The 20439-nt window shown below is 31.7% G+C and overlaps 1 protein-coding gene across 1 annotated transcript; it reads right to left on the bottom strand.

The window, feature by feature from the left end:
* Positions 1–390: 390 nt before the first annotated feature.
* Positions 391–3454, bottom strand: LOC130498928 (myrosinase 4). The gene is made up of 13 exons (XM_056992787.1): positions 3211–3454; positions 3024–3084; positions 2801–2859; positions 2634–2709; positions 2460–2537; positions 2281–2368; positions 1879–2122; positions 1660–1778; positions 1305–1516; positions 1181–1212; positions 984–1080; positions 778–886; positions 391–705 (listed from the first exon to the last, which is right to left on the bottom strand). Exons 1-13 carry the CDS (start codon positions 3409–3411, stop codon positions 534–536), a joined length of 1548 nt encoding a protein of 515 aa, XP_056848767.1. The 5' UTR covers positions 3412–3454; the 3' UTR covers positions 391–533.
* Between the last annotated feature and the right edge of the window lie 16985 nt (positions 3455–20439).

Raw genomic sequence — 20439 nt, 5'->3', positions numbered from 1 at the left:
AGAATGTACTCCAAAAATTTCACGTCGAACTGGATCAATATGGATCGATCGTTCCATAAGTAGATCGATCGATCTGGCCTTAAAATGTCTCCTTTTCAACAATTTTCTCCAATCCTTGATCCTTGTGCCCAAAACTCCATCCTAATGCATTCCAACCTGAAAAGACTCTATAGAAAAAAAAGACTAGAAAAAATTGAAAACATGTGTTAGAATGCGTTAAAAACGCAACACATCAACTATAAATTTGATGGTGCCAATTTTGATTCCATTACCACCGAGAGGGTGATAAGATATCAAATATATTTAGAAGTTATTCTTGCGCAAGAGTATATATAAACAAGAGAATAAAACATAAGTTTTTTTTATTAAATTGACCAAAATTAAGGCCTAGTTATTACAATGTATGACCAACACATACATATCACGTAAACTTTAATAATTCTTATTTTAAAAATAAAACAAACAATACATAGATAGAGTAATTATTAGATTCAATAGGTTGGATGCACATTTGATTTATATGTCGATTCTTCTTATTGTTTGATTATGAACTTAGAAAACCATTTGCCAGAAGCTTTTTCTCTTCGATCAGCAGGATTGGTGAAATTGACCCAATTCATACCAAACCGGAGAGTGTAACCATTTCCGAACTCGTAGTTGTCCATCAGTGACCATGCAAAATACCCTGCTACGTTGCATCCATCACTGTAATATATTTTGAAATAATGTTAACACTTATAATAATCCTCAAAATTATGTCAAATAAAGTTAACTCACTCGATAGCGCATTTGAGACATGAAAGATGGCTGCAATGATTTTGAATTCGTCCATTATCGGCAAGAGCAACTGGCAGTGTTAGGTTTCCGGTATCAAGATCAGCAACTCCTGATAATTTGAACAAAATATTTCCAAATTAAACACAAAACATATAAAAAATTTCATTGGTTAAACATTTTGTATTGGTCTGCTGATATGTAGCTACCGTTTTCAGTGATATAGGTAAGTGGATTTCCATAATTTTTTTTGATATAATTTAGAATCTGTCGGAACCCTGGAGGATAGTAGACGAAGCTAGGCGCCTGTACAATAAGGGAAGAAAAAAAAAGAAAGAAAGAAAATTCTAATAAATGATGTGATGTCCATAAAAAATGATGATTCTAAACCGAATTCGATAATAACCTGAACACCAATAGGTACTCCGTTGCGATAGACTGTAGCCAAGTAGAGAAAATTATATGAGTTCAGATTGTTCATAAAGTTATATATATATATAGTATAAGAAACATAAATTATTTTTACATACATCCAATAGTAACTCTTGAATCTGTGATGACACTAGGTTGGGTGGAAGGAGGTGCGTTGGTGGCATACTGTGTAACATAATAGTTCAACCCTAGAAAATCAAGTGATCCTTTGACTAGCTTTGATTCTTGAGGTGTGAATATTGGCAATCTGTGTCCAACCATCTGTCGCATTATCTTCGGGTATCTTCCGTATACCAATGGATCCAAAAACCTTCATATATATAGAACAAAAAGGATAAAATGAATATTACAAGTATAGTTGTTACATTTAAGGCCTTATAACCAAAAAATCATATATGTGTGTTTATATTCATGAAATCTGAGAGTCAATTAATTAACAGATAATATTAATACCATCCGACAAAGAAATCAAATGCTCGCTTTGCAGCAGCCTTGTCGCGGATGCTGTTTTCGTTTAAAGGGGTGAACCATCTCCCGATCAAGGTTGTTCCTATCTTACCACCTTGAGATTTCTGCATGCATAGATTGTTTTGGAATATAAGTTACATATATATACTACATACAAATAGTCTTGGAAGAAAAAATTTATGACATATGTGGTAATAGCTGAACCTGGTATCTTTTTCGGTATAATGCAACAGTTTGTGCATGAGCTAGAAGTTGGTTATGTGCAACTATATAAGGTTCGGTTCCGGAATTTCCTCCAAATTCACAGCCAGTGCACCGTCCGGGTGGATATGATCCGTCTCCATAACCTTTGGTTGCGAGAGAGTAAGGCTGGTTTAAAGTGATCCAAAATTTGACTCGGTCTCCGAATCTCTGGAATAGAAGGTCGGCGTAGTTTTTGACGTCCTCACTGGCCATGTATCATACATATATTAGATAAAATATAGATCTGATGTGATGTAAGATCTACTATAAAATAGATCTAAGACAAAGAAAACAAGTTTAATATAAAGATAGACCTAAGACAAAGTAAACAAGTTTAATATAAAAATTATTTAATGCACTTACACTATACGCCGGCTCAAGAAACCTCCATATTCATCTTCTAGAGTTTGGGGAACATCCCAGTGGAATATTGTTACATACGGTTCTATGCCTTTACTCGCACAAAAAAATTTGATCATCGAACAATTACAACTAGCTTATATATGTATTATTAAGAATACAAAATTATATATAATATTTACCATTTGCTTTTAGCTCATTGATGAGGTTATTGTAGTATTTTATCCCGTTCTCGTCAATTCCTCCAATCAATCTTCCCTCTAAAGGTAAGCATATATACAATCACAACATTAGTCAAAAAATAATTATATTAGTAACAATAATAAAATTCTGCTCAGCTTATCATCTGCACTTACTTGGTAAGACCCTTGACCATGCTATTGAGAATCGGTAGGCTTGAACCTTCATTCTTTTCAGTAATTTGACATCCTCCTGTTAATTATATGAAATTTGAAGAGTTGAATTACATTTCTGAAATGGCAAACATCATGTATATACATATTCATCATTGAAAGCCTCTCACCTTGTAAAGATCATACGAATCACAAGCAAGGTCTCCGGAACTGCGATCTGGAACTTTTTCTGTACATATATATAACATATCGAAATATGAGCATGACTTGGATATATATATGTATGAGTGAAATAAATCCATTCGTCATTTGTACACATTATTTTCCCTACATCGAAGTGAATGTTAATTAATTAATTATAAGGGTAAATTTTAATGAGTGATGTGTTGTGACCTGGATATCTATGAGTGAAATAGTCCCATCCGTTAAGTGCTCTATGTGCAGCACCTTCAATCTGGTAAAAAGTAAATATAAATCATGTAGGCCGGGTTAAAGATTTTCCGTACGTAATAGATGAAAAATAATCTTCATAGATCGCTATATTTTATATTAAAAGGTCAGTATCAAAGAGATATGTAACCTGGTAGGCGGAAGTAGCCGCACCAAAAGTGAAGTTCTTTGGAAAACTAGTTCGGTTGAATTTAAGGGGATTGTCGCAGTTGAAGGGTTCTTTAGCCTTACAGGCAGGGTTGCAGACATTTTGGCTGCTTGAAACAGCAAAGAGAATGACAAGAATTGCCAAAGAGAAGTGAGCTTTTAGAATATCCATGGATAAAAGCATAGTATGGCTTGCTTTCTTTAGTTGTTAGTTGTTTCAATTTATTTTTGTTGATGGTAAACTTGATGATGATGACTAAATAATGAACTTGGAAGGGGTTATATAAGAAAACTTGCGTGCATGAGAATTTGCATGGGGTTTGAAGTAAACTCGTTACGTACGAATATTTGCAATGAGTTTTAACCTCTACGTTCTCCACCTCACGTCTCGCTGTCTCTTTTCTGAAGTAATATTTACATCATATGGTCATAACAATTTTTCAATTTTTATATAGTGTTAATTATCTAAGCAAGAACGATTAACACCCTAAAGTTGATTTATTACGAATAAACAAGTAGCAATGTTGAGTTTACGGCATCATATTCCTCTTGCTTATATATGTAATGTCAAATACGTATAGCTTCACACACGATATATACCTGCACATGTCTAAAATTATGAAACGAGAACATATATGTTAATTAATGTTCTTTATAAAATTCATATGAAATTTGGTTTATAATAATATTTTAAAGTTTGTGGTTTCTTTGGAAACACATTCCCTTTTAGCTTATTGTTCAGTTAACTCATCTGTAAAGATCTATGTTTCCCTAATTAAGCAAATTAAGACTTGTTTCATTTTAAGTTTAACGCATCCAATATTATATTAAGAAACTTAAAACCCTAATTTAAGGATTACAAGTACTAATGTGAACCTTGTATTACGATAAATAACCTTGATTTATTTGGGGAATTTTCCAAAAAGAAAACAAAAAACTAGGTTGTTGTATTTTTGGTAAAATCATTTTTGTCCATTTTTTTATCTTTTGTATTTTTGAAAACTAATGAAATAAATAATTTTTTGAATTAATTTTTTTGTAAAAATATAAACATAAAATAAAACACCCATATACACAAGCTGATAATTTTTTTGTTCAAAAACTTGATAAATAAAAATTTTAAAATATGTTCTACTAAATGTAGAATGCGTCTTTTACGAAAAAAGGTATAGTAAAAACGATTTCTAAAATAAACATATTATCCGACTTCTTTTAGAACGCCCATTGTACTATTTACTAAATTTCTAAATAAGAGGAATCTGCATTCTACTAATCGTAAAGGTATCCACTTTCCTTCCGAATGTATCTTCTACTTTTATAAAGTATTTTTAAATTTCGGGGAATTATTTTTCTACAATCTACTCTTACGTCTATTTAAAGTATTCAGGATTTTTATCATTCTTCTAAACTTTTAGAAGGCGCCATTTACGGATAATAATACCTGATTTTTTACGAAATTAGTGAAATTTCAGTTAAGAAAATATTCTAAAAATCTCCTAAAAATATTATAACTTCCTAAACGTGTTATGGTAAATTTTACTTGTGAAAAATGATTTTGCATTTTTTCTTCATCAATATATGATATCTCCATAGTTTGTCTTGTGATTTTCACAAGCTCTTGTTCTATTTTTTTGCAGTTTAATAAAACTAACAAATTTACAAATGTTTTTAGTTTTTTATAAAAAACAAAAGTCTTTGTAAATGTTTTTTTATAAAGTTTATTAATTGTTTTTACTAAAAGCTTTTTGTAAAGTTTTATTTTTATTTTTATAAAGTTTACAAAGTTTACTTTTATTAAAGAAAAATAAAAAGTTTTATTTTTATTAAAAGTTTGATACAATTAAAAAGTTTACAAAAGTTTTAAACTTTTATAAAAATAAATATTTGAAATATATTTTGTATAAAGTTTGTTTAAAGTTTTAATTAAAAACTTTTTTTTAAGTTTTATTTTTGTTTGTATAAAGTTTACAAATTTTATTTTATTAAAGTTTTATTAAAAAAGTTTTAAACTTTTTATTATAAAAATTTTTAAAATTTTTTTAATAAATTCTATTTAATGTTTTTATTAAAAAAAAATAAAATTATTTTTTCTTTTATAAAGTTTATGAATTTTATTTTTATTAAAAACTTTTATTTTTCTTTTCCCTTTCTAAAACTTTTTTAGTTACATTTAAAAAAATTGATTAGTTTAATGTGTTTAATTAGATTAATCAAGAGTTATTTTTGGGATTAATAAAAATATTATACTAAAAGAACAACTAAATGATGGTTTTATACTATAGGAACAGCCATGCTGAATTTTTGTTCAGTTTTGGCAATTTTCTTATTTCTTTTTATATAAATCAGAGTTCCAAATGCGGTCTAGATGCCTGTTTATACGGCGTTTAGGCGCTATTCGTTTGTTAACGTACTATTTTCATATTTTACAATGTTTTATGCAGATTTATAATTGCGTATGAGCGTTCCAGAGACATTATCTTAGATGATGTTCGTTCGAAAGAGAGATTGCACGGAAAATCAAATAGCACAGGCAGTAAAATTATATCTAAGTTCGCTAGAATAGCCACCAATATCAAGAAAAACCAATGCGAGTCACAATTCGTTTAACAAAAGATGAAAATAAAGCCTAAGTTCCTAACTGTAGAGAGTTTCGATAGCTAATTGAATTTATAATTTATAATCATAGTCGTCCAATCTAACAAGTTTAATTTTTTCACAAGTTCCCTAACAACAACTTTCGTCGGTTATGAATACTTGCTCATCTAGATTCGTTTCAAGAGTTAAACATTCACTTTCAGTGCATTAAACAACTAAGAGATCATGAACTAGTCGCGCAATTCAGTTCAAGCAATAATATTAATCTAGATGAACAACCAAATGATTTCTTCCCTCTCTAACATATTAGTTTGAATGATTCATGGATTCCTTAGATTCACCCTAGCCTAACTGATGGATTAATCACACATGGAATGAAGAACACATAAAATAACTGAAGGATTCATTGATAAATAGAGTAGAACGAGGGTTCTGAAAAGCTTCTCTATAGATTTAAAGTGTTATTATTATTTTATTCAGTTTATAATTTAAACCTATATATATATATAATTTATTATTCTACATAAAAATTGCCTTAAGTAAATGTTTTGTTCAGTTTTCTAAAAATAATGTATATAATATGCGTGTATCTCCGTCTATGCTCGTTTAGATGATGACACGTTAGGGGTTCATACGTCGCGTAACAAGCACCGAGCACATTTAAAATTCATATGAAATTTGGTTTATAATAATATTTTAAAGTTTGTGGTTTCTTTGGAAACACATTCCCTTTTAGCTTATTGTTCAGTTAACTCATCTGTAAAGATCTATGTTTCCCTAATTAAGCAAATTAAGACTTGTTTCATTTTAAGTTTAACGCATCCAATATTATATTAAGAAACTTAAAACCCTAATTTAAGGATTCCAAGTACTAAACCTTGTATTACGATAAATAACCTTGATTTATTTTGGGAATTTTCCAAAAAGAAAACAAAAAAAACTAGGTTGTTGTTTTTTTGGAATAAAACTATTTTTGTCCATTTTTTTATCTTTTGTAGTTATGAAAACTAATGAAAAATAATTAATTTTGTGAATCAAAAAATTATTAAAAATATAAACAATTAATAAAACACCAATATACACAAGCTGTAATTTTTTTTGTTCAAAAACTTGATAAATAAAAATTTTAAAATATGTTTTACTAAAGAGAAATTGCCAAAAATACCATTTTCATAGTACCATTTTTCATGTTTACACTAACCACTTTTACCACTACTTTTAATAAAGGGTTTAGATTTGAAGGTTTGGGATTTAGAGTTTAGATTTGATGTTTTAGGGTTTAAGGTATATAGGTTAGGATTTAGAGTTGAGGATTTAGGGTTTAGAGTTGAAGATTTAGGGTTTATAGTTTAGACTTTAGGGTTTAGGGTTTAGGATATTGAATTTATGGTATATAGTTTAGGGTTTAGGGTTTAGAGTTGAAAATTTTGGGTTTAGGGTTTAGAATTGGAAGTTTAGGATTTAGAATTTGGGATTAGAATTTTGAAAAGCATATAAAAACAAAGATATAAGAGTCTTTACCATTTTAATAAATAAGGTATTTTTGAAAATGTGTCTTTAGTGGTGGTAAAGATGAATAATGGTACCTTGAAAGTGGTATTTTTGAAAATTCCCCTTTACTAAAAGTAGAATGCATCTTCTACGAAAAATGGTATAGTAGAAAACGATTTCTAAAATAAACACATTCATCTACTTCTTTTAGAACGCCTATGGTACTATTTACTAAATTTCTAAATAAGAGGAATTTGTATTCTACTAATCGTAAAGGTATCCACTTTCCTTCCGAATGCTTTTTTTACTTTTATAAAGTATTCTAAATTTCGGGGAATGTGTTTTCTACAATGTACTCTTACGTCTATTCAAAGTATTCAGGATTTTTATCATTCTTCTTAAATTTTAGAAGGTGCCTTCTACGGATAAGAATACCAGATTTTTTTTGCGAAAATTAGTGAAATTTCAGGTAAGAAAATATTGTAAAAATCTCCTAAAAATATTCTAACTTTCTAAAATTTGTTATGGTCGATTTTACTTGTAAAAAATGATTTTGCATTTTTATCTTCATCAATCTATGATATTTCCATAGTTTGTCTTGTGATTTTCACAAGCTCTTGTTCTATTTTTTTTTTTAAGTTTAATAAAACTAAAATATTTACAAACGTTTTAAGCTTTTTATTAAAAAAAACTTTGTAAACGTTTTTTATAAATTTTATTTAAATTTTATTTCGAAAAACTTTTTGTAAAGTTTTATTTTTATTTTTATAAAGTTTAGAAAGTTTACAAAGTTTACTTTTATTAAAAAAAATTAAAAAGTTTTATTTTTATTAAAAGTTTGATAAAATTAAAAAGTTTATAAACATTTTAAACTTTTTTATAAAAATGAATAGTTGAAAAATATTTTGTATAAATTTTGTTTAAATTTTTTTTTAACTTTTTTTTTTTAAGTTTACAAATTTTATTTTATTAAAGTTTTATCAAAAACGTTTTAAACTCTTTTTTTAAATAGAAAATTTAAAAAGTTTTTTATAAATTTTATTTAATGTTTTTATTAAATTGTTTTTGTAAATTATTTTTATTTTATAAAGTTTATGAGTTTTATTTTTATTAAAAAAATATTTTTCTTTTTTTTTAAACATTTTAGCTAAACTTAAAAATTATATTCATGTGTTTATTTAGATTAATCAAGGGTTATTTTTGGGTTTATGAAAAATATTATACTAAAAGAACAATTAAATAATGATGATTTTATACTATAGGACCAACTATGCTGAATTTTCGTTCTGTTTTGGCTATTTTCCCATTACTAAATGTATCATCTCGTGTAATTATTTTGTTTTTGTCATCAACATACAATAACACTCTCATCCGGACTCTAAAAACTATGCCGGTAACTCTGTATCCATGTGAACAACAAAAGACGGTTGTGTCCTGACACTTCGTGCTAGTCTATCCGTCTGCATGTTTTGTGGTCGTGGTACATGAATAATATCTGAGTTGATGAAGACGTCTTTGAGGGTCTTTATATCTTCTAAATAACTTGTAAAAGCTGGCAATTCCTCTGGTTCTGAAACCATATTTACCAATTGGGAACAATCCGTTGCAAACGTAACCCTGAACTGACGTAAATTTATCATACATTCCATTGCCCATATCAGAGCCTCCACTTCCGAGTGAAGGGGAGAGAGGCTCGCTCTAACATTCCTTCTAAAGTACTATACCAACTTTGTCCCGAAAATATGTCTTTATCTTTCCACGAACCATTTGTGAAACACCACCGTCCTGGTCTTGACATTTGATTGATAACATCGACATGTCGTACCTGAACTTGTGTATTCAAATTTTGTGCATCAATCCGTAGTGCTGATTCTGTCTCCGCCAATTTCAACGTGTCCCTCGAGTCAACATCTAAATTACTAAAAACTTTATTATTCATTCCTTTCCAAATGTACCATAGAATCCAAGCAAACTGATGATTTTTCAACTTCGGATCAATTCTCCAAAATAAATAATCTATATTTGTAAAAAGAGATTGACAAGGAAAAATAGCTGGATTGGAGGGGATCTGTGAAAGAGTCCACACCTAACGCGCTGGTGGACACTAAAAAACACATGATTTATGGACTCCTCGGAAGCGCCGCATCTATCACAACATATATTTCCTTTTAGCCCTCTTGCTTGCAGATTCTTTTTAACTGCTATGCATCTTGATACCATTTGCCATAAAAAATGCATCATCTTTGGTGGACATCTTACTTTCCAGCAGAATGCTTTCAGAATATCGACTCTAGGTCCAAACACTGTCATTGGTTTCTCCTTATCAGGATAAATTCTCTCCACTTGATATCCTGATTTCACTGTATATTTTCTATTGTTTGTAGAATGCCATCAATCCCTATCCCCCAAATGAATCCTACTCAGAGGTATACTTTCGATGATTTTGACGTCCTGAGGGTCCACTAACGTCCGAAGTGCCTGCAAATTCCAAGTTCGTGAAGTTGAATCAATGAGAGAATCAACTGTCAGATCAGGGTAAGTAATATTAAGATTTTTGTTTGCTGGTCTCGGGCGGGTGGGTGGGATCAAGGGATCATTCCGTACTGAGATAAAAGATCTTGTTCCCACCCTTTTAATTAGTCCTTTGCTAACTAGAGATCTATCGGAAATAATACTCATCCAGCCATACGACGGGGAATATGATCGGATCGGTTCTAGGGGTGAAGCATTCCTAAAGTACCGTCCTTTGAAGACTCGTAAAAATAAGGTAGTGGGTTTCTCTATCAATCGCCATAGCTGTTTGCCAAGCATTGCCGTATTAAAATCCGTAAGGTCTTTGAATCCCGATCCTCCTTCCTCCTTACTTAAAACTAACTTATCCCAAGATTTCCAATGCATGCCCTTTGTACTCCCGCCTGGACACCACCAAAATTGTGCAACCGCACTCGTTAGTTTTTTGCAGTCGCCTTTGGTTATCTATAACATGACATCGCATGATTTGGCAAGCCGTTATCACTGATTTAAAGATCACCTCCTTCCCTCCTTTGGTAAAAAACTTAAAAGTCCAACCATTTACCCTACTATTCAAACGCTCTTGGAAGAATCCAAAGACTTGTACTTTGGACCCACCAATATTCTCTGGTAATCCCATATAAGATACCATTCCTCCTAGATTCTGAATTTCCAAAATATCTTCTAACTCCTGCCTGCTGGATTCCTCTATTTTGTGTTCAAATTGGATTGAAGATTTTTGGAAATATATTTGTTGACCTGAAACTGCTTCATACTCCTTTAGAATCCTAAGAATGGTTTAACATTCTTCCTTCTACGCTTTACAAATGAAAAAGCTATCATCTGAGAAAAGCAAATGAGATCTGGATGGACAGGTTCTAGCAACCTTCATTCCAGTAAGTTGTTTCCCCCCTCTCAGCCTTCTTTATATTAGCAATCAAAGTTTCAGTACACATAATAAATAAACAAGGCGATAACGGATCCACTTGTTGTAAACCTCTGTGGAGAACTATGAAGCCACGAGGTTGGCCATTTAACAAGACCTGGTACTGCACTGATGATATACATCCCATCATCAATTTTAACCAATGAGAAGCAAAATCCCATTCTATGCAGAAGAGCTCGTGTAGTTATATTTAGAGAAATTATTTAGAATGGTTCTAATTATTTTACAAATTACAGTAAAAACTCTATAAATTAATAATATTGAAACTATAATATTTCATTAATTTATAGAGTTACTAATTTATAAAAAATATTTTTTAATTTTTTTCTATATTTTAGAATATATTTTTTTGTAAGATAAGGAAAACGATAGTTGATTTCATTGTTTTTAAATTCATTTCATATCGTTTTTACAATACTATTTGCTGTATATGAGATATGTATCATACACTTTCAGTGTGTTTTAGATATAATTTAATATTAAATATCATCAAAGTATTATGAAATTAGGAAAAATAGAAATAAACACAATTAAATATAAAACAAATAATGCAATGTATTGTCATACTTATATGCATTATATAAATATAAACTATTAATTTATAATTTAAAAGTGACTATATTTACATGAGATATTCAAAATCATTATATCTTATTATCTTATCGATTTCTGTCATATTTTGAATTGGATTAATAGGACCAACAAAATTTATTAATTTATCACATAGCAATTTATATAGTTTTTACTGTACTAAACTAACTCATATTAAATTGTAATTATTAGATTAAAACAGAAAACAATTAAATTTATTAAAAACGATTCTTTTACTAGACTAACCACAGGTTTGCCATTAAAATTAATTTATAAAAATAGAAGTTAATATTCTAAAGGGGAATATTTAACAAAAATGGAAGCTTTGTCAGGTCTTCGTCTCTTTCTTGTTTGAGGAAACTGAAGCCGGAGTCATCTCTGCCGTTCCATCTCCGCCACCTTCTTCATAGTCATCTCTTCCGTTCCATCTCTGCCACCTTCTCCGTCGTTGCAACTGTATACAATAGTAGAGCGTTCATAGTAGTTATCATAGTATATTTTTCATCTTTCGGACTATTCTGATAATAGATAACACACTACAAGAAAACATATTTTTTACGAGGGTCGTATTCGTTGTAAATTCGTCGTAAAAACCCATTTACGACGAATTAACCTCGAATGGCGTTTCGTTGTTAATCGTTCATCATAAAGGAAAATTCATCGTAAACGCCACGTAATATTTACGAGTAATGGAATTCGTCGTAAAGCAAAATGAAAGGTTTCGTCGTAACGCCACGTATAGTTTCGTTGTAAATAACTCGTAAAAATTGGATGTAAATACGTTGTAAACTTTACGAGGACTTTACATGTCCATAGTTGTAAAGTCGATGTAAATGTTTACAATGTATTTACGACTACTTCGATGTAAATTCGTTGTAACCTTTACAACGAATTTACATCTTTTATCATTATTTATAATATTATTTTTATTTATTATTATTTATAATAAAATTGAAAATTTAAAAATTTCAAATTTCAAATAATAAAAAATTGTTTAGAAAATAAATATTTCATAAAAAAAATTTAAGTTTTAATATTTTACAAAACAAAATTATATTAAAAAAGCTACGGGGAGCATCACATCATCGAAGTAGTAGGTTCCGCTCAGTCCCGCAGAGGCTGTTGGATCGGTAGATTTGGGATCCCGTTGTTGCATCCCGAGAGCTTTTTGTCTGGTCGCCACTGCTCTCTGCATGTTTGGGTTTTCCACCGCAATAACATCCAATAGGTTCTCGAGAGAGTCCAAACGGACCTGCTGGCTATCCAATCGAGCCTGCAACTGAGAAGTCTCCTCGTTCCATCTCGAAGAGTATGACGAAGTCGCCCTTGTAACTTTGTTAACAGAACCTATTTCCACTGTCCGTCCCTTCTTTTTGGAGCCACCTACAAAAAATAATATTAAATAGTTAATTATGTTGAAATAGTCAAATTAATATATATTAGCTTTTAAGTTTTACCTCTTCGGAGATCCTGTCGACCTCTTCCGTCGTCAATTTGACGGGTAACCCATCCGGAGACTGTTGGGTTAGTTGCGTCTCTCGCTCTTCACTGTTGGGTTAGTTCCTGAATTCGTCGTAAATTTACGAGGAAAGTTTCAGTCCCGCGTTTTTGGGTTTACGACGAAAATACCAAGCCCGTGTTTTCTGGTTTACGACGAAACTACCAGACCCGTGTTTTTTCATTTACGAAGAATTTCCTGAGCTCCGTAATAATCAATATCTCATTTCTTCACAGTTTCCTGAGCTCCGTAATAATCAATTTCCTCCTCGATCTGCTGGCAGGTGAGATATGGAGGAAAACTGTCTCTGACAACTTTGTTTTTTCTAAACAATGTCTTATTTCTTCTGTAGGGATGGGCAATGGGAAGAAATCGACGATGACAATCAAACCAACAACTTTTCTACCATTCTTCAGTTGAAAATCATCTGTAGATCCAAGACAATATGGACAAGATAACCTTCCATGAGTTGTCCAGCCAGACAACATTCCATAAGCAGGAAAATCACTTATCGTCCACAGCAGAACTGCTCGCATCGTAAAATTGGTTTTCGTGGAACAATCATAAGTTCTTACTCCTTCTGGCCACAACTCCTTTAGCTCTTGTATCAGTGGTTGAAGAAATACATCCAACGACCGTTTTGGATGCTTCGGCCCAGGGATTAATATGGTCAAGAATATAAATTCTTGTTCCATGCACATGTTCGGCGACAGGTTGTACGGCGTAAGAATAACTGGCCACAGAGAATATTGTCTCCCAGACATACCAAATAGACTAAATTCATCGGTGCATAACCCAAGATAGACATTCTGAATATTTGTAGCGAAATCTGGGTATACCTTGTTGAAATGTTTCAACGCTCTTGCATCTGATGGGTGAGCGACCTCGCCATCCTTCTGGACATGTTCAGCATGCCACCTCATCTATGCAGCAGTCCTCTCCGATTGGTATAATCTTTTTAACTTGTCTTTAATTGGTAGGTACCACATCCTTTGGTACGGTACACTATTCCTCTCACGTCCTTGCGACTTGAATCGTGGTTTCTTGCAGAATCGACACTCTTCTAACTTCTCATCATCCTTCCAGTAGGTCATGCAGTTGTCGATGCAAACATCTATCATCTCCGAAGGCAACCCAAGACTATAAACCAATTTCTGAATCTCATAATAAGTTTCAGCTGACACGTTGTCTTCTCGCAAATACTCTTTGAACAACTTCGCCCAAGCATCCATGCAATTCTCATGTAAATTATGATCCGTTTTAATGTTCATCATCCTAGTTGCTAGAGACAATTTAGAGAGACATTCTCTACAACCAGTGTAGATTGGTTGATTTGTAGCATCTAGCATTTCATAAAACTTTTTGCATCCAAATTAGGTTCTTCTACATTTCCAGTTTCATGAGCTATTGTTGTAGTTGTTTCTAAAAATGCATCAGTAATCATGTCTTGAACCCTATCATGATCTACCATCTGCTCTTCCTGATGATAACTAGATTCATTATGCAAATGATTCGGTTCTTCACTATTACCAGCATCCTCAAAATTATTATTACTACTAGCTTCATTTCCACCATAACCCTCTCCATGTTAATACCAAATATAATATTGTGGTGTAAATCCTATGTTTACTAAGTGCTTCCATACAGTTTTACTACAAGCAAATTTTGATTTTTTGCATTTTTGACAAGGACATAACATCTTACCGCTTTCCTGCGTGATCGGTGTACAGCCAGCCTGGTGCATGAATGTCTCTAGTCCGCTTAGAAATGTATCTGTCACTCTACCGGCAGAATATTTATGCGAATACATCAAACTTTGTAACTCGTAAATATTACAGCCATCAACCATTTTTTCTTTTTTGATTTTTTTCTGAATTTTTTTCTTTGAATTCGTTTATGTGTTTTTAGAATTGAGAATGACCATATATATAGACAATTTTCGAATTTAGTAGGTGAAGGTATAACATGGATTTTACAACGAAAACTTTTACTACGGTCTTACATCGTTTTTAATCTCAATTACAACGAAGTTAGTTAATTTAAACCCCACAAAATACACTTTTCCACCTAAAATAACGGTAACATGATTCGTCGTAAATCACTCGTACATGTACAACGAGTTTACGACGAATTATCCTTTTCCACGTAAAATCCTCGTAAACTTACATCTGTTTTACGACGAAATAGTTTCGTTGTAATTTTACATCCCCTTTATGACGAAAATTTATTACTTCGTACTTCGTCGTAAACACCACGTAGATTTACGAGGAATTATTTTCTTTGTAAACTGTCGTTATTACAGACGCGTTTTCTTGTAGTGACATCGGTTCTTCTTAGCAGAGACAATTGTTTTGAATGTTATACAAAGTTTTGAAGCTCTCTTCAAACTAAGCAAAGGATTGGGTTTATTGAGGAGACAATTGTTGAAACTTCTTCAAATCCTAAGCCTGCTCACTTGATAGCTACAAATTCTATGATAATTGGTTGGATTCGTAACTTCACCGATCTTACAGATAGTTTGATTGTTACTCATATTTCTGATGCATTCATGATTTTTGAATTACTTCAATGTAAAAAAATGTGTCCGCAAATAAGGACGAAATCACTAATTGTAAACATAACAAAAAATCAGCTCTACAATATTGTATTCGATTTTCATTGTAAGTTTTTTTATATTAAAGTTAATATTAAAATTTTATATAGGTAAATTAATCATTTCTTGCATTTAAATAAAAAGTAAAAAAATATTATTTTAAATCATGTTTAAAACAGTCATTGTAGTTCGATTTGTGCATTCATGATTTTTGTTTTGTATTTTATTTACAGATATGTCATTTTAGTTTAGGTGTCATCACTGCATCCTTTCTCAGTTTCAAGTTTTAACAACCCTTCATTTACTAGGAGAATTACAATATATGTCATTGATATTCATTAACATAATCTTTTAATAAAAAGACTACCATATATATAAATTATATTATACTTAAAACTTTAATTTTCTATTTAACCTATCATACATGTAACGACATCTTGGAAGATAGGTTCTTTAGCGAGACTAGGTCGCCAATGTTGTCGGTATCTTGCCGGAGATTGAGTTTAACGACAAGTTTAGAGCTTTAAGGTTGAAGGTTGGAGAGCAGAGTAATTGAAGTGATTATTGATCCTCTTATTAGATTTTCTGATAAATTGTAGAATCTGAGATTCAAGTGGAACGTTTTAGGATGGTGCCGGAGACATTCGATTGGAGCTGGTGAGAGAGACGATCTTGTGCATGTTTCCGTGAAGACGGGATGAGACGAGGGAGGCAGAGTCCTAAGAGGCAGTTGCGGCGGCGGAGGAGTGGAGTTAGTCAGGAAGGCGAAGTGGTGTGGAGAGAGAAGGGTAAAGGAGGAAAGAGAGAGAGATGAGAGATGGGGAGAGAGCTTTGAGTGTTGTGGAGGAGATGGAGAGATCGGAGCAACAGTTTGTGAAGGAGATAGAGGTGACATGCAGAATGGGGAGCTGGTGTCGCAGGTTACGATGGTGAGGATGTGGGGTTTTGGAAGAGGGACGGTGATCGCAAGAGTTTTTGACGGTGGGAAATGGGGATTGTGAGAGATTCGAGAGCTCTGAGCTGTTGGGGAAGAGGAGGTGCGAGGAGTGGAAGAGGTGCATGGAACGGAAAAGATGGTTGAGAATGAGTTTGTGCGAGGGAAGGAGCAGCGAGGATACTGGCTGAGAAGAGGAGGAGAAGTAACGGTGGGAGACGAGGAGAGAGCGAAGACCCTAGATAATTGTGTTTTGTGTTAACTATTTTACTTTGTCTGATGAAAACCTAGCAACTTAGAGTCAGGGTAATGAATCCTTCTGCAGTCATAATGACATTTTGCACGGGATGAATGTTCTTGAATCTATGCTTTAGGTGTTGAGTGTGATGGCTTTTACTTTAGAATTTTTCTTTTAGAAGTCCAAAACTCATTATATCACTCATTCAGTTGTTCTTAAGACTGGGTTTTAGTTTTTTTTTTTTTTTGGTAAAATGTTAAATGACTGGGTTTTAGTTGCTAGAACTTTATTTTTCTTAAGATTGACAGCTCTTTTGCATACAAATTTGTACTTGCGATCATAAATTTTTTTAATTTTAATCTCTTGATGTACAAGAAGCAAGTGTTGCAATTTCAGAATCGTGGTCATATAAAAGTGAAATTCAAGTAAGGTTCTGCTCTTCAGTGTAATACATTTTTTTGCTGGCTGTAAATTGTAACTTTCTTGCTGCAATGGACTGACATTGCAGAATGGTACATCTGAAGTTTTTTTTTATTTTTTGAGAATTGCACATCTGAAGTTGCATCGAATAAGATTGAAACTAAGAGTTGAAATGCAAAAGCCCTTTCTAAATGGTAAATATCATTAATGAAAATGAAGGTAAAAAAACGTGTGAAGATCTTATGTTTGTATGTGTAGTCTAAGTTCGTATCATTGAAACTATCGTATAGTTTAGTCTTGTGTTTGGTTTAGTTACGATTCAGTACCATTTATCTATTCTTCTTCTTTCATGAATTTTGTTTTCATTGAATTTTTGTTGCATTAATGCTAATGATATCAAAATATAATAACATTGACACCAATTCGGAAAAAATGTTAATGAAATGTGCATATAATAGCTTTTTATAAAACACAGAACTTTGTATTTTTATATTTTCAAAATAATTAATTTTATTAGTAATATTCTTATTATTTAAAAAACCATAAAAAACAAAGCTTTTAGTCATCATCCAATCAAGTTTTTAAGGAATATAAAACTAAAACATACACAATAGGTTTACTTAATTTTTTTTTAACATATATAATATGAAAAATAAAAAATAAAAAGAAACACTTCAAATTGTTTTGCGTGTTGGGTTTGAAACACATGCAACTGCAAATCTTACGAACAGTTAAAGAAGAACATCACCATTGGTTAAGAACTTTCTCTAACGATAATTTTAACATTAAAAGCTTAACTATTAAAATTTTTACCAAACGATAGTAGTCTCTCCAATGATAGACTACTCTCTTTTTGTCGGATAGTTTTCCAAGTAGAGTTGCCTTTATTGTAAAGACGTTTTGAATTGAATAAATTTAAGGGAAAATAGTTTTTAGGGCCAAAATATGATAACTACTAGGGCTGGCCCGCCCTACGGGCGGGATGTAAATTTAAAAGTAATTAAAATAATTAGTATAAATATTTAATATAAATTTTTATTATTTAAAAATATAAATATTAGCTAAATTTTGTACATGCTATTGTATTTGAAGACTAAATAAACCACACTATCTCGAAAATTTTGTTATGATTTTTAACATATTTTTTCTTGTTAAAAGGTTTCAAAAAAAACTTGTTAAATAACTTATGTTTTAATTATACATTAGTTTATGGTTTGGCCCGCCCTATGGAAAAGTTAGTAACTGGAAAATTGCATAATATATTATTAATTTTATTGAGTGTTTTAAAATGATTAGTTTGCTATTTTTTAATATTTTCACAATTTTTTTTTCAATTTCAAATCTATAGTCTTTAACTCTAAATGTATATGTGTATACTTCTTTTTGTTTAAATATTTTTTAAGGAATAATACTTTGTATCGGTGTATTAATAAGCAATTTTATAACCAATAATTTTAGCTTGGCTGATTTAACAAATAATCAAATAATGTTATTGTACCCTGGTATTTATATTTGATGTGGTTTGTACTTTGTATACAGTTGCCAAATGCCAATATATCACCATGCCTTATTTATTGTTTTAGGTTTTGTTATTTGAGTTGGTAACGTCTTTTCTAAGCTATACATTTTTTTCCTGCAATCTTGGTTTTAGTTTTGGAAGAAAAAAAAGTATTCTGACTGTAAATTTTCTGAAGCCAATATATAAGTGATGTAGTATTTTGCTTTCTAGATCCCATGTAACAATAGTTTTAAAAATCTTTGTAACTCATGATTGGAAGAGACTTACTTTTTTTTTTGCTAAGAAGAGATTTTGAAATTAGCTATGAAAATATTTTACATCTCTTCTAAAGAACTTGCCAGTCATCACCATCATTAGTCATATCACAAAGTAATAATAAAAATATACTCCAAGCAACATATAAACTTTTAGAGGAAGTTGAAGAAAGCTAGAATCATTGTTTCAGAAGCAACAAAAAGGTTTACAATTAAGCCAGTGAAGGTTCATATCCACCTTAGATGGAATTCAAGATAAGGAAGCAAAGATAGTATTGAACAAAAGATCTGATTCCTCTCCAAGTGATTGTATTCACTACTTTTAAAAAGGTCTAGTATATAATCCACCAAAATATGTGTTGAACAAAACTATGTCAACAACTGGCCAGTGAACAGTATCATTATCTCAATTATATTGTGGAAGAACCGGTGCATAATAGAATGCCATGGCTGCATCGTAATCCTACACAAGATTGATTGATTAGTATCCTAGCAGGAAAGTCCTGCAGGGCTACTTCAACGGATGCCCAAATATGAAAAGTTACCTTGAGAGAGAAGAAGGTGAAGGAATCAAACATGTCTTTGGATTTTGAACTTTCTGGGATTTGGAATCTAAGCATAGAAAGAGAAATACATTCTTCGGGTTCAAAGAATCACTGACGAACATCATCTTATTTTAAACTCCCCATCACCATCTTTTGTCAAACCTAAGACACCACAGAGACGCATAAGAGAAGCTCATGAGGGAAGCTAGCAGGACACAGGATGTCAACTCCATGAATCATAGTCACTATGGAGAGGACATTGATAAGAACTCTTTTTCAGCATCTTAAGCAGACTAAAATATGTAAGAACTTGTTTCAGCATCTTAAGTATGTAAGCAATCCGAGCCGTTCCTGTCCCCCGGCCGATCCTGGTACGCGAGACCTGCACCATCAGAATACTTTCAGAACAGCTTCAAGTTAATCAAGATGAAACTGATACACGATCAGTCCTAAACAGTCACTGATGAAAGCTTCTTGATATACCAATTCTCTACAACATATCTGAAGAAAACATATCAAATTTAAAACCTTGACTAACGGTAAGAGAGATCCAAATACGTCTCACCAAATTTAGCCAACCTAACATAAGTACTACTCTGAGGATACACAACTATCACATTGGAAGAATAGAACAAATATAAGAGCAACGCTTATAAACACAAACATATTAAAATCAGACAACCGTTAGCATCTTCACAAACTTATCTAAACATCGACAAAAGTTCCTACCAAGTTCTTATTTCTTCTCCTCCTCTCCCTCTCTTTCATCTACCGCTTCTGATAATTTGGTGGGCTCGTTTTGGTTCATCAGCTTTATAGATCATCTTTGAACTCTGTAGCTGAAATATGGGTGAAAGCGTGTTTTTACATACATACACATAAATCACTAAATAAAATAAAAAAAAATTAATTAGACCAACCTGTTTCATACCAAGGAACCTGCACCACCGACTACTTGGCCACTACCAAAATTCAATCTTAAAGAAATCAAAACATTACTAAGAAATAAAAATCCTAAACCACAACAGACAGATTAGGAAGACAAAGAAGAAGAGAATGCACAAACCATTTGTATCA

This window comes from Raphanus sativus, chromosome 2, assembly GCF_000801105.2.
Source record: "Raphanus sativus cultivar WK10039 chromosome 2, ASM80110v3, whole genome shotgun sequence".
NCBI lineage: Eukaryota > Viridiplantae > Streptophyta > Magnoliopsida > Brassicales > Brassicaceae > Raphanus > Raphanus sativus.
Note: the sequence above shows the minus strand (reverse complement) of the source record. Positions and strands in the feature narration are given on the sequence as shown.